Source organism: Eptesicus fuscus, chromosome 12 (assembly GCF_027574615.1).
Source record: "Eptesicus fuscus isolate TK198812 chromosome 12, DD_ASM_mEF_20220401, whole genome shotgun sequence".
Classification (NCBI taxonomy): domain Eukaryota; kingdom Metazoa; phylum Chordata; class Mammalia; order Chiroptera; family Vespertilionidae; genus Eptesicus; species Eptesicus fuscus.
The window spans coordinates 20,685,857-20,700,701 of record NC_072484.1 but is presented as its reverse complement, the minus strand read 5'-3'; the positions used below and the strand labels follow the sequence as shown (position 1 = coordinate 20,700,701).

The following is a 14,845-nucleotide window of genomic DNA, read 5'->3' as shown; positions in this document are numbered from 1 at the left end:
CATGAAAATATGATTTTGCTATAGCATTAAGTAGCCAGAAACAAAATTATATATGCACTTGTATTGTGATTAGAATGGTGTAAAAAGGAAGATGCAGAGAGGAAGAAACCAAGGGAAAATGCAATAGTCGAGTCAGGGTAGTTGGTTTATGAAGGTCTTTTTTTAAGTTTTTCAAATTTTCTGTGAAATGCTTATGTTATTCTTGGAATAAAATGAAATGCATTTTTTAAATAGAAAAGGAAATGTATATAGCTTATAAAGTATTTCAAACGTAAAAAACAGAAAAACATCCTCCTAAGGTAATAGATTTAGTTCTATATTTCTTTGTATAGGTGAATATACTTTATGTATAAAATGTATGTTAGGAATTCAGAGTTCTCAAATTTTCTCAGAACACACATGGACATGGAAAATGGAGTAGAGAGCAGTTCTGTTCCATTCCTGAGGGTCACTAATGTAGCTAAGGATTTGCCCAGGGCTGCTGCTGGGTCCCTGCCCTGACACTAAACTATTCTGTGCATTGCAGTAACTTCCCTAGGTCTGGATTCATGAAGTAGAGTGGGAATACTATTGCCCAATTCCTCTTACATGTTATAGTTATTTCAGGATGTAGTTATTTAAGATTTATTTTTTTCCAAAACTCACATTTTGGGCTTTATATGATCCTTCTTTGGCCAACAATTCATATAACTGGATAGCTGCTGTTATGTTTTGCATGCCAAAATTTCCAAATAGCAAAGCATCAGCCATTTTCTCCATAGCTTTCAAATTTCCCAGGTCAGCTGCTTTGGCAAAGAATATGTAGGCTCTGTTTCAAGAATATCAGGTTAGAAGTTTGATAATAAAAAATGAAATTTTCTGTTCCTTCTTTCATATTACTTCTCTCTAGGACCCAGTTGTCATTGCTCTTAACAATATGGTTTAGCTAAAGTTCATTGCATCTCTAGACTAATAGATTCTTTTATCCTTAGATTAGTCTAAGATTATAATTTCAATATATATGACAAATAGGGAAGCTGATAAAAAGGAGAAATACATAAAATACATTATATATACCAAGCTTATATACCAAGTGAAGTGAAAAATTGAGGCACTTGTCCTAAAACAGTGAACTCCAAGTTCACTATGAATATTTGTTTTATAAAGTAAACTCTGAAATATATAACAATATAATAAAAAATAAATTGAATATAATCAAAGTGTCACTTCTAGGAAGTTACTATCATGAGAACAACAGTCCCTTAATATTCTGAAATAGTTTTTTAAAACACAACATATTCTTATCAGATCAAAGCTAGGACTATACAGAAAAACAATAACCAAACAAAACCTAATGATTATAAGGGCTCTAGATTCTGACTGCCTCAGTTCAAATCCTGGCTCTACCATTTATTAGTTCAGATCTTTGGGCAAGTTTTTTAACTTCCCTCGGGCTCTTTCGCCTATGGAATAGAGATAATAATAAAACCTATTTCATAGGGTTGCTGGGAAGATTCAATTAAATAATCCATAGGACGTAATTGGTATAGACCTGGTACAGAGTAAGTACTCAATAAATTTAGCTACCATCATCATCATCATCATCATCATCATCATTATCATCATTTTTGCATAGATTCTAAAGTTTTATGGCATTGTAATTTTCTCCTGTAATTAGTGGGTAAATGATGGGAAAGCTTAGTGATTGCAAATATAGATGCCATAGGATTGCTTCACATTGCATTTTCTGAGGGGTCAGAAGCCACCTTCTGTACAGCAGTAACAGATCTGTGTAACGGATCTGTATGACAGCAGTGATGGAGAGACTTGCAAGGTCAAAACTTGTGTCAGAGACAGAGAGTACTTTTGGGATTGATTTTTACTACTATAACTTCCTTTAGGGTAGTGGTAAGACATGAAAGCATTAACCTTTACCTGTGACCTTGACTCAAATGCTGGAACAAACACACATATCTGCCACTGCTACCAGTTTAGAAGGATCAGGAGACTCAGCTTTATTTACCACCTCTCCAGGCTGATGCTAACATAGCCTGCTCTTGGTAAAAGGCTGGGATAGAATGACCAGACAAAAAAGGATGGGCTAGTGATATCCAGGTAGGCATTAGGGTCCTGGATGGCAAAACAGAGAGTAGACTCCAGTGGAAAAAAAAAAGCCAGGAGGTTAAGCAAGAAATTGTCAGAGCAAGTTGAGAACCTGAGAAACAGAAAGCAAGTAAGCTAGAAGGTCTCAAAGGTGAATAAATGCATATGTCTGGCATCCAGGGATAGATTTGACATCAGGATATAGACTCTCTAAAGCTCTTCTTCTTACTGCTGCAACTGCATAGCCTGCTGGGATGCTCAGACCAGAAGGGCATTGACATGGATCAGGGCAGAAAAACCTTGGATTTCGGATCCAGCAGTATATCCATTCACTGGTGCTGGGTGCAGCAATGGGTTGCAAAACCAATCTTTCTATGTGTCTTTGATTTTGAGAGAGAGAGATGGGTATTTAGGTCCCCCTATCAGGAAGGTCCAAGGTGATATAAGGAATACTAGAAGCAGGACCTAGGGCTGGAGAAAGTTGTTGGTAAATTAAATAGGATTAAGATCTGGGCTACAATCCCCAAGAGGAGAAACTGGGCAGCAGGGGCAAAAGGAAAGTTCAATTAGGTATCTGGTATTAGATGCTAAGGTGGGTGCAGGGAGAGGGGAAGGCTAAATGCATCTCTAGAACACATCAGAAACTTGGTGTGGGGCAGTAGCATAGTTCCCAACCTTCTTTGTTGATGTGGAATAATTCTTAATGGCAGCTAACCCTGGCTGTCACAGAGGCTTCTTGACTCCTTCAGACAAATTTGTATTTCCCTGACATGCTTGCTTAACATCTGCAATTCTAATAGCACTGACTTGTTTAACCATTTGCCTCTCATACATACAAAGAGGCTGAATGACTGAAGGAGAGGACCAACTCCCTTACTTTTTTCTTTTTGACTTTGAAAGAATTACAGAATCCTTTTGACCTTCCATTTCATCCTCTGTCAATTGGGGATAAAAATCTATGTCTATCAATATAATAGTAAACAATGAATAATATTACACATAAATGCCTAGAACATTAATTAACACAGAATAGGTGCTTACTGGTATAGATGGGAATTGCTGGTGTTGTAATAATCATGTTCATAGTTGAGTGTCCCCCCTCATCTTTTATACTCTTACACTCGTATCACTTTGAGTTTTAAGAAAAATTCTGCTGTTGTCCTGTCTCAGGTTGGCCAATACAGCTCTGGGATGCTTCCTCAGGGCTAATTAAGTATGCTTAATTTGTGAGAAAAAAAAGATGTCTCCTTGTTGGGAGTTCTGAGCCCATTCTTTCTACTATTGGTACAATACACTTGCTTTTTTTTATCCCACACCTTCCACTTATTGGTTAGAGGATGAGAGATAAAAATAACAAATGCCTATCATAATCCTGGTTACTATGTGTCAGGCATTGTTCTAAGAGCTTGACTGTATTTTTCAGGGCAAAAGGAGTTTAAGTAACTTGGCTGGGATCACATAGCCAATAAATGGTAGAGCTAGGATTTGCTCCAAAAGCTTTAACTACAGACTTGAAGGGTGACCTCATATTGTGCCCTCTGCTGAGGGGAGGAGATATTTCTGACTCTCTTGAAGACAAAGTAAACAAGTGAAAAAACAGACGTGCACAGCTTAGTCATTTCCCAGCTGTGTGTTTGTGATCACCTCAGTTTAACATCCTCAATTCTGTTCTTAACTTTTTAATGTGGAAGAATGATGCTCTTCTTAACTCATAAGTCTGGGGATAAAATGGGATCACATACATGAAAGTGCTTTAAAACCAGAAAGTACTGAATGAATACATAGGAGAATAAAGCATTCTAAAACAACTACACTAATTTAAATAGCACATTTAATTTTATTTGGAATCCTATATTATAAAAGCTTAATATGCTAAGTGTCCAATCATCCAGTTGGTCATTCAACCAATCAAAGATTAATATGCTAATGATATGCTAAGGCCGCTCAACCGCTCGAGGTGACATGCACTGACCACCCGGAGGCAGATGCTCCGACCACTAGGTTAGCTTGCTGCTGGGGTCCGGCCGATCGGAACTGAGTGAGACAGGCCAGACATGCCCTGGAGCCCTCCTGCACTCCCTCCAGGGCTGGCCAACTTCCTGAATCTCTCCCCGACCCCAATCATGCACCTGTGGGGTCCCTCGGCCTGGCCTGTGCCCTCTTGCAATCTGGGACACCTTGGGAGATGTCGGAGAGCCAGTTTTGGCCTGATCCTGCAGGCCAGGCTTAGGGACCCCACTAGTGCACGAATTTGTGCACCAGGCCTCTAGTATCTAATAAAAAGTCAACAGAGAATATTTTTACCTGAATGTTCAGATAAGTGCCTTAATTCTAAATTTCACTTAAAGTATAGGAACCACAATTTCACATATGGTTCTATTTATTATGCTGATAATATGTGGGATTCCTTAAACATGATTTGATCCTATTAAAAATAAAAACTTACGGGTAAATATGTTTATTTGTTATTTCAATGACATTTTAATGACATTGAAACTAGATTTTGAATTGTTCTTTTTCTCAACCTGGAAATTTAACTTGGCTTATGTCACTGGATAAAGACTTACTGTGCTTTTTGTCTTTGGCCCTTAGACTGCTGGAGAATCTTGATGCCCATCTTAAATAGCTGTTCGCCTTCAGCTGTGAAATTTTTCTTTGATCGCTTTTTTGCTGTATATTAAAAAAACAAGGAAAAGTAACATTAGTTTTGTGTTTTATATTTTAAAAATAATGTGCTGGCATATAAGCTTAACTTTTGTTCTCCTTATTTTTTAATCTCTGCATTTCAAGAAAATCACCTTACATTTGGTCAGAAGGTAGAAACTGCTTACAAAAGTACATTTGTCCTGCCTTTTGTGAAAGGGTCTGGAAGATGGAGGAGACACTGAGATGCTTTTGATGGTAAAAGGGAAAGAGATGTTCCAAGTCTGGAAAGGGGATACAAAGTCCTAAAGCAGAAGGCAGAAAGCAAGGCCTCCAAGAGAAGGGTTTGCCTGGTATACCTGGAGGCCAGCTCTTAGACATCAGGCTCCCAGTTCCCAGACTCCCTTAATTAAGCATGGACCATAAACCTCAGAGCCATAAGATCCCAAGAGGACATAAGGAAGGACATAGGCAATGGGCATCTCCAAGATGACTGGTGTACACATAAGATTGGAGGTAAAAATTTAGCTTTGCCCAAGGCTCCCCACTCCTCTCCTAGAATCTTTCTGAGATCTTTCTAGACTATCTGAGAACTGTTGGAAATGAGTATCAGAAATAAAAGAGGGCTGAGTAAGTGTGCCACCTTTAGGACCTTAGGGAAGACACACAGAAAGAGTATCAATAATAACTTGCCTTGTGGGATGGGGACGTAGAGTAAATTTAATAGGATTTAATGAAAATAAAGAAACAGAATTTAACCTGCTGCAATCATGATATTTCTCAAATGTATATAACACCTCACATTATCACCAGTTTACAGATAGGAAAATCTGGCTAGCTTTAGAGTCCTTCACCCCACCACCACAACATACACACACACACATACACTCACACACACACAAATTCACAGTGCATCTTAAAGTCCATTAAAGCACTCAGTGAAACCTCTAATTAGATGAACCCCTTCTGAAGCCATTTTAAAGGAAGGCATTCTGGGATTTGATGCTTCATTAACAAGACTACAAAGACTTAAGTGCCTCTTGTTTTTCTTCTCCTTGATAAGCTATCGGAATTGTTCACTTTCTTTTAAAAATGTAAACATTTTAAACTAATGTCTAAATTTAAAACTAATTCATAATTATTTTGAATGTTTCAAGTTATCTAATCAATTTAGTAATATCAGACATTTTAGCATGTAATTGCTGCTTTGAGTTATATGTTATCCATACTCATAATTAAGGAGTATAGATAATGGGGAAAATCCTAAGGACACATATGTAATACCTTAATCAATAATAATAAAAAAAACAACCCCCCAAAAACAACAACAACAACAAAAAGACAACACAAAACAAAACAAAACAAAACAAAAAAACCTACTAATCTGTGTTTGGAATAGCAATGTTCCTATTAACATGCTTTCAATGAGGGAGAATAACTTGGAAGATTAACTCTGCCATGCATATACAAAAGAGAAATTACTACTACTACAGCTTTCCATCCATGGCTTTTACTTTTTCATTAGTAACTCTTTTTTGTGCTTTCCAAATATATTGAAATACAATTTTTATTTAATATGAGAGCACAATTATTAGAGAAAGTTATCTTCATGCTACTTTAATTTCTTTTTTATGGTTTAATGATTTCCAAATTTGGGGAAATGATTTGAGAACATCCTGAACTTGATGTAAAGGATTTTCATGAGTCTGAAGTCCTCTGAGATAGCCATCTTTAAGCCAAGGGGAGAAGGATGAAACCAACCTTGCTGATCATAGACTTTTGCCTCCAGAACTGTGAGAAAACAAACTTCTGCTATTTAAACCACCTTGCCTCTGGTATTTTGTTATGGCAAACTAATACAGATACCAACTTCATATCACGTGAAAAACAAGCTGCCCCTTTTCCCCATGGGAAAGAATGCACCCAAAATCAACTTTCTGTCAGATCAGTAGCTACATTCTAAATGAATGTAGGAGGGATTGCAATTTCCCCTGGGCCCTTAAGGTCTCCAGGTGCTAGACATCTGATTTTCCCAGGCAGTTAGATGCCCAAGTAGCTCACCTCTGAGAAGGGTACTTTTTTATGATTGTACTCTAAGTAAGCAGTGTAGCAGGTAGACTTTCCATGTATGCAGAAATCCCTGGACCTCTCTCACCTCTCTGAGGGATGAGGGAGAACGGGGAACCTATGCCTTCTCATGTTGACCCTTCAACTGTAAATTTCCCTAATCAAGTCTATTCCTTAATCCCCATCACTTGTCCTTGTGGAATTAATACCGATTCTTCTTGTTTATAATGAGTAGAAGCAAATCTTTGGAACAAAAAGTGCTCACTTGCTTGTTTCAGATACTAATGAGAAAGAGGAGAGCTGGAGACAACTTATTCTCTGTCATTCATACATTTACATATTTATTCAATAAATATGAATTGAATATTTACCATGTGTTAGACACAGTGATAGATATTGTGTTCACATATATGATCAAGACACTGCCCCATCCTGGCAGGGGAGATAGACATGCTTACCAAAAGTTACAATAGTCATGTGGTAGGCACTATGGGAGCATAGGAGCTTTCTTGTTTGTAATAAATACAAAAAAATGGAACATTCTCAAAAATAGACCACATATTAGGGCACAAAACAAGTCTATATAAATTCAAGAAGACTGATAAAATACCAAGCATCTTCTCAGATCACAATGACATGAAGTTAGAAATCAACTACAATAAAAAAAAAACCCCTCAAAAACACTCAAATACATGGATGCTAAATAGCATGTTATTAAACAATGAATGGGTTACCAATGAGATCAACCAAGAAATTAAAAACTTCCTGAAAACAAATGAAAATGAACACACCCAAAACCTACAGGACATGGCAAAAGCAGTCCTGATAGGAAAGTTCATAGCATTATAGACCTATCTCAAGAAACAAGAAAAAGCACTAATAAACTATCTAACCCTACAGCTAAATTAATTAGAAAGAGAACAACAAGAAAATCTCATGGGAAGTAGAAGGAAGGAAATAATAAAGATCAGAGTGGAAATAAATGACATAGAGACAAAAAAAATACAGTACAAAATATCAATAAATTCAAGAGCTGGTTATTAAAAAAGACAAATAAGATTGATGAACCTCTAGCCAGACTCATCAAGAAATAGAGAGGACACAAATAAATAAAATATATCTTAAAAATCCCCCAAATACCAATCAGAAAGAATATATTCACCCCTATATTCATAGCAGAATTATTTATCATACCTAAGATTTGGAAACAGTCCAAGTGCCCATTAGTGTGTGAATGGATAAAAAATCTATGGGACATTTATATGATGGAATACTATGCAGCTGTAAAAAAGAGGGATCTCCCTTTGGGACAGCATGGATGGACCTGGATAATATTATGCTAAGTGAAATAAGCCAATCAGAGAAAGACAAATATCACATAATCTCCTTTATTTGTGGAATCTAATGAACAAAATGAATTGACCAACAAAATAAGACCCAAAGCATGGAGGCATGGAACAGACTGACATACCTCAATGTGGGGATGGGGGGACTAGAAGAGATAAACCAAGGAGCTTATATACTTATATGCATAGCCCATGGATACAGGCAATAGGGTGGTGAAGACCTGAGGGGGTGATTAGGGGCTGGGAGGAGGGGAGATAAAGGGTGAGAAAATGGGGGACATCTGTAATACTTATCAACAATAAAAATATATTTTAAAAAAGAGAATAATCCAAGACTCATCCATTACCAGTTTTTTGTTTTTTTTTAATCCTCCAACCGAGCCACACTGACCAGGGCCCATTACCAGTTCTGATCATAGCTTGCTAAAACATCAGTGCACATGCTTATTTTTCATTTCTAGTACTCAAGGAAATAAATGACAGAGCCCAGCTCTGCATTAAAAATAAAAAGATAAAAGTTTTGGTATGCTTTAGGTATCCTTTTTCAGATATTTGTAGCAGCAGGATTTCCATATTGGACTAGCCCACCATTTTGCTAGAATGGGATATCTTTAGTAATTTTCTTTTAAAAACAACTCATTTACATACATTTCCTATTACTAAAAGTTTTTATTTGATTTAAATAAAAACTTTTAGTAATAGGAAATGGCATGTAGATTGGGTTTCCTGATAAGCAGACTGTAAGAGTTCATAGTGTTATAAAGAAGTGCCCTTGGGAACCACACACGGGGAAGAAGATGGATTGGGCAGAAGGAGAAATTAAAGCCTTTAAACCCTTTAAACCCTTCCCTGACCCTACAGTGTGCTCTGAAGCTTAAATGGCTTTTCTAACTCATCCCAAGTTAGGCTGACATGGCCCAGTCTTTATGCTCCTGAATTTACTAGTCATAGGAAGTGGGCTGTCCCAGGGAGGAGGCATAACCTTGGCTATGCAGTATTCTGCACCTGAGACAGTCCCTGAAGGGACTGACTGCTTGAAGGCTGTCTGCATACAGACTGCCAGCAACTGGGGCAACAAGTCCCTCACTGAAGAGAGGGTCTGAATGGCACTTCACAATATCCTCCACGTTCATTCCAAAAGTCCATAAAGTGAAAAACAAGTGATAAATTTAGCCTAGTTAGTCATAGACCACAGAAACAAGAAAAAGGATGCCAAGACTGGCTTAACACAAGATTCCAAAACAGCTCTTCCCCAAATCAAGAACACTGTAGTGATCTGATTTCCAAAATTAATAATGATTAAATCCAAGAAATGCACATCCTTTCGGTGTATGCCCTGATCAGGAATCAAACCCCCAAACTTTAGGTATACGAGATGATGCTCCAACCCACTGAGCCATACAGGCCAGGGAAATCTCTTTAATTTTCAGAACAGGTTATTATACATGGTTTTTGAGCCTTCAATTAAGGTGATGTGATCACTAAGAATTAGGAATGTTTTTTGTTGTTTTTTTGAGAATGTTAGATAAAATCTCATTTCTTACTTCTGAAGGACTAGCAAGTCTGAGAATAGCATTTATGCAGAACACTCATATCCCATCTTTTATGATATCCTTTGTACAAAATGTTGAATGAGAATAGAATTTAGCATAGTTTTAGCCAGTCTGACAACCATGTGTAGCCCATATTCCTTTTCACTCCACAACCTGTGAAGTTCAAACCCTCCCTTTAGAGAAGGTTACTTCTCCATGGCTTCCTCTACTTTCTTAACTTGATTCCATAGGTACATTTCCTAGGTTGTTCCATATCCACCCACAGGTAACTCAACATCACTTCTAGTTGTTCCCCCAAAATATTCACTCTTACAACGCATTTATAAGGAAGATTGATTTTTACCAAAGATTTTATAAAGCAAAATGAGATCATTAATTCCACTAACAAAAACAACTCTAGGAGAGAAACCAAGATGGCGGCATAGGTAAGCACCTAAACTGCTGCCTCGCACAACAATTTCAAAACAACAACTAAAAGACAGAACAGACATCATCCAGAACCACAGGAAAGCTGGCTGAGTGGAAATTCTACAACTAGAAGGAAAGAGAAAAGCTCATGGACAATCAGAGGAGTTGCAAAGGCCTGAGGTACAGAGACACGCACGCAGAGAGAAAGGGCGGCCGACTGCCTGGCTGGCGTTCTCTGGTGGGAGAGGGAAGGAAGCCCCCGACTGCACTGAACCCCAGTTCCGACTGCACTGAACCCCAGTTCCGGCCGAAACCCCATGGACCCAGGCTCATATGGGAGGAGTTCAGACTGTCAGGTAGAGAGAAAGGCATACAGAGACTCGGGGGATATGTGGCGGGCAGGGGTCTGAAGGCACTCGTGCGCGCGAGTGCGTGCAGAGAAGACTGGCTGCGGAGGTTGCCACAGGCTTTCCCTAGGGGAAGGGAGTTGGAAGCTCCTGATTGCACTGAACCCCAGTTCCGACTGCACTGAAACTCAGTTCTGGGCAAGCCCCTGGGGGACCCACGCTCTTACAGGGGGAATCTGGACTGTCAGGCAGAAACTCAGGAGAGCCACGGAAGGTAGAGGTCTGGAGGTGCGTGCGCAAGGGCAGGGCTGATGGGAAGCCAAGACTGTCTGCTCAGCCCTGAGACTCCGCCCCATCCAAGCTGAGCACAGAGACTTTTGCAATTTTGCAAGTCTGGTCCTATAAGGCTGTCTCCAATACAGAAGGTCTCCCGGCGTAGACACAGCTGATACTCACAGCCAATTGGCCTGGAGGTCAATTCCTCCCAGTTATACCAACAACAATCAAGACTTAACTACAACAAGGCTGTACACACAGCCCACAAAGGGGTGCACCAAGAGTGTCCACCTCAGGTAACTGCGAAGGCTGACCCACTGAGCCATATAGGACACCTAGCACGCAAAGCTACCCTACCAACTCAGGGAAGCAGCGAAAATGCGGAGGCAAAGAAACAGATCACAAATGAAAGAAATGGAGGAGAACAAACGACTGATCTAGAATTCAAAACCACGGTTATAAGGTTTTTCAAGAATTTCCTAGAAAAGGCCGATAAATTTAGCAAGACCCTCGAGGATATGAAAAAGGACCAACTAGAAATTAAACATACACTGACTGAAATAAAAAATATTATACAGAGACCCAACAGCAGACTATAGGATCGCAAGAATCAAGTCAAAGATTTGAAATACAAAGAAGCAAAAAACACTCAACCGGAAAAGCAAAAAGAAGAAAGAATCCAAAAAGTTGAAGATAGTGTAAGAAGCCTCTGAGACAACTTCAAGCATACCAACATCAGAATTATGGGGGTGCCAGAAGAAGAAGAGAGAGCAGATACTGAAAACCTACTTGAAGAAATAATGACCGAAAACTTCCCCCACCTGGTGAAAGAAACAGACTTACAAGTCCAGGAAGCACACAGAACCCCAAACAAAAGGAATCCAAAGAGGACCACACCAAGACACATCATAATTAAAATGCCAAGAGCAAAAGACAAAGAGAATATTAAAAGCAGCAAGAGAAAAACAGTTAATAACCTACAAGGGAGCACCCATACGATTGTCAGCTGATTTCTCAACAGAAACTATGCAGGCCAGACGAGAGTGGCAAGAAATAGTCAAAGTGATGAATAGCAAGAACCTACAAGCAAGATTACTCTACCCAGCAAAGTTTTCATTCAGAATGGAAGGTCAGATAAAGAGCTTCACAGATAAGAAAAAGCTAAAGGAGTTCATCACCAACAAAGCAGTATTATATGAAATGCTGAAAGGTTTTCTTTAAGAAGAGGAAGAAGAAAAAAGTAAAGATAAAAATTATGAACAACAAATACATATCTATCAACAAGTGAACCTAAAAATCAAGTGAATTAAAAATCTGAGGAACAGAATAAACTGGTGAATATAATAGAATCAGAAGCATAGAAAGGGAGTGGACTGATAATTCTCAGGGGGAAAGGGGTATGGGGGATGCAGGAAGAGACTGGACTAAAATCGTACACCTATGGATGAGGAGAGTTGGGGGGAGGTAAGGGCAGAGGGTGGGGTGGGAACCGGGTGGAGGGGAGCTATGGGGGAAAAAAGGAGAAACAATTGTAATAATCTGAACAATAAAGATTTATTAAATTAAAAATAATAAATAATAATAAAATAATAATAATAATAATAAAACTCTAAGTGTTATCATGAGTTAAAAACCTCAGTTGGGTTCTCCAACTTTGATGTTTTATTGGTTTCTTAAATTGGCATAATAACTATCTTTCTGACCCCTTAATTTCTCCATATTTTTTTTCTATTCTCTTATTCTTACTCTTACAAAAATAAAATGACAAGATTAATCTTTTTGGCTCTACAGTGAAATTTCTTTCCACCCTTGAATACTTGGAAACAGCTGACACTAGGCTTCTGTGTGGATTAGAGATGGGGCATCAGAAAAGGGTGTTTGCCTCCCTTCTATCCACAAATGCATATTAAGCCAACTTCCAAAACAAGGACAGTGATCACTTTACAAGGTATTCAAGTTAATAACATTTTATTTTTTCAACCTCATTACATATAGATTTGCATCTGGTTGATCAGTGGGTAAATATAATTCTAAAAATTTATGGTGGATTATTGAAGGTTTTAGGCTCTAATGTTGACCCTGTCTTGCTAACTTCTTTAACAAGACCTTGAGCAAAAGATTGGAAAGCATGCTTGTCAACATTTTGAATGACAGAAAATAGAAGAGAATAGCTGATGAGTTGGTTAGAATAATAGTATAAAATGAACACAATAAAATTTAATATACATAAATCTAAAATCTTAGGCTTAGATTCAAATATTTAGATGAACATATAAGAATTGGAAGATACTTGGTTGTAATGATTAGTTTTATGTGTCTACTCACCTAGGCTACAGTCCCCAGTTATTAAATAAAACAGTAGTTATTGCTGGGAGGGTATTTTATAGATGTTATTAAAACTTGTAAGCAGGTGACTTTAAGTATGGGAGATTATCCTAGATAATCTGGGCTGGGCTGAATTAATCAGATGAAAGGCTTAATCAGTTAAATGGGAGCTGGGGTTTCCCTGAGAGGGAAAAATTTAACCTATAAACAGTGGCTTCAGCTGCTGGACCTGGAGTTCCAGCCTGCCCTTGACAGCCAGCCCCCCACAATTATGCAGGCCAATGCCTTGTGATAAATCCTTTAACATATATCTCCTATTGGTTCTTTTTTTCTGGTTGAGCCCTGACTGATACACTGGTTTAGTACTTTAGGTGAGCAAATATTTCAATTTGCTATAAGTTCATTATATGTCATCACTGATAGTGGTACCAAGTACAACTAACAGGATCTTAGAAACAATATGCATGAACCACAGTAGTCAGGGAAGTAGGGTAACAGCTCCACTATACTCTGCATGGAGCAATCAATAACAGGATGATTAGGTCTGGCTCCAAATGGCATAGTTTAATACCAACATAGACTACTACTTAAGATCACTGTTGGCAAGTGATTTTGGTTTAATCTAAGTTAAGAACATAAGAAAGAGATGTATTAAATCTATATATATAAAAGCCTAAGCGGCCGTCACAACCAAAACAACCAAATGGACAACGGAACAGGCTGCGTGGGGCGACCAAGCCTGCAGGGGGGTTAATGAGGGACAACCAAATGACTGAGCAGCAGGCTGCGTGGGGTGACCAGGCCGGCAGGGGGGTTAGTGAGGGATGACCAAACGACTGAGCAGCAGGTTGCATGGGGTGACCAGGCCCGCAGGGAAGTTAGTGAGGGATGACCAAAGGACTGAGCAGCAGGCTGCGTGGGGCAACCAGGCCAGCAGGGGTGTTAGTGAGGGACGACCAAAGGACTGAGCAGCAGGCTGCGTGGGGCAACCAGGTTGGCAGGGGGGTTAGTGAGGTACTGACCAAACGACTGAACAGCGGGCTGCGTGGGGCAACCAGGTCGGCAGGGGGGTTAGTGAGGTACTGACCAAACGACTGAACAGCGGGCTGTGTGGGGCAACCAGGCCAGCAGGGGGGTTAGTGAGGGACGACCAAACGACTGAGCAGCAGGCTGCATGGGGTGACCAGGACAGCGGGGGGGGGGGGGGGGCGCATTGGAGGCAACCAGGCCAGCAGGGGGGGGGGGAGTGAGGGGTGATCAGGCCAGCAGGGGGGCAGTTAGGGGCGATCAGGCAGGCAGACAGATGAGTAATTAGGAGCCAGTGGTCCTGGATTGTGAGAGAAATGTCCAACTGCCGGTTTAGGCCCGATCCAGGATCGGGCCTAAACTGGCAGTCGGACATCCCCTGAGGGGTCCCGGATTGGAGAGAGTGCAGGCTGGGCTGAGGGAACCCCCTTCCCCCATGCATAAATTTCATGCACTGGGCCTCTAGCAATGTCATAAGCTGCTTTGTATGATGTAGTGAGCTTAGTCACGAATATTTAAGTAGGAGCTGGTTGTCATCTGCCAGAAATACCTGATGAAAGATGACATTAGACTAGATGACTTCTAAAGTTTCTAATTCTAATATCCTGAAATTTTACTTTTAATAACTATGCTACTATTCCATATTACTGAAAGTCTATCCTTTTAGTTCATGCCATCTAATTTCTTTGTCTGGAATACCTGGTGTGTTGGATAGGTTCTGATTGCCTGTCTAGACCAACTCTTCTCTATTCTGTTCCCTGGCACACGAACC

General features: G+C 39.5%; 1 protein-coding gene across 6 annotated transcripts in view; it reads right to left on the bottom strand.

Moving 5' to 3' along the window:
- Positions 1-14,845, bottom strand: part of SEL1L2 (SEL1L2 adaptor subunit of ERAD E3 ubiquitin ligase) — a 114,317-nt gene that overhangs the window by 59,521 nt on the left and 39,951 nt on the right. For all 6 annotated transcript variants that reach the window (XM_054723928.1, XM_054723923.1, XM_054723924.1 and 3 more), the window contains exons 4-5: positions 4,650-4,752; positions 646-808 (exon numbers count right to left, since the gene is read on the bottom strand). In XM_054723928.1, coding sequence (XP_054579903.1) covers positions 646-808; positions 4,650-4,699 — 213 coding nt within the window. In that variant the 5' untranslated portion in view covers positions 4,700-4,752. The remainder of the gene's footprint in view (positions 1-645; positions 809-4,649; positions 4,753-14,845) is intronic.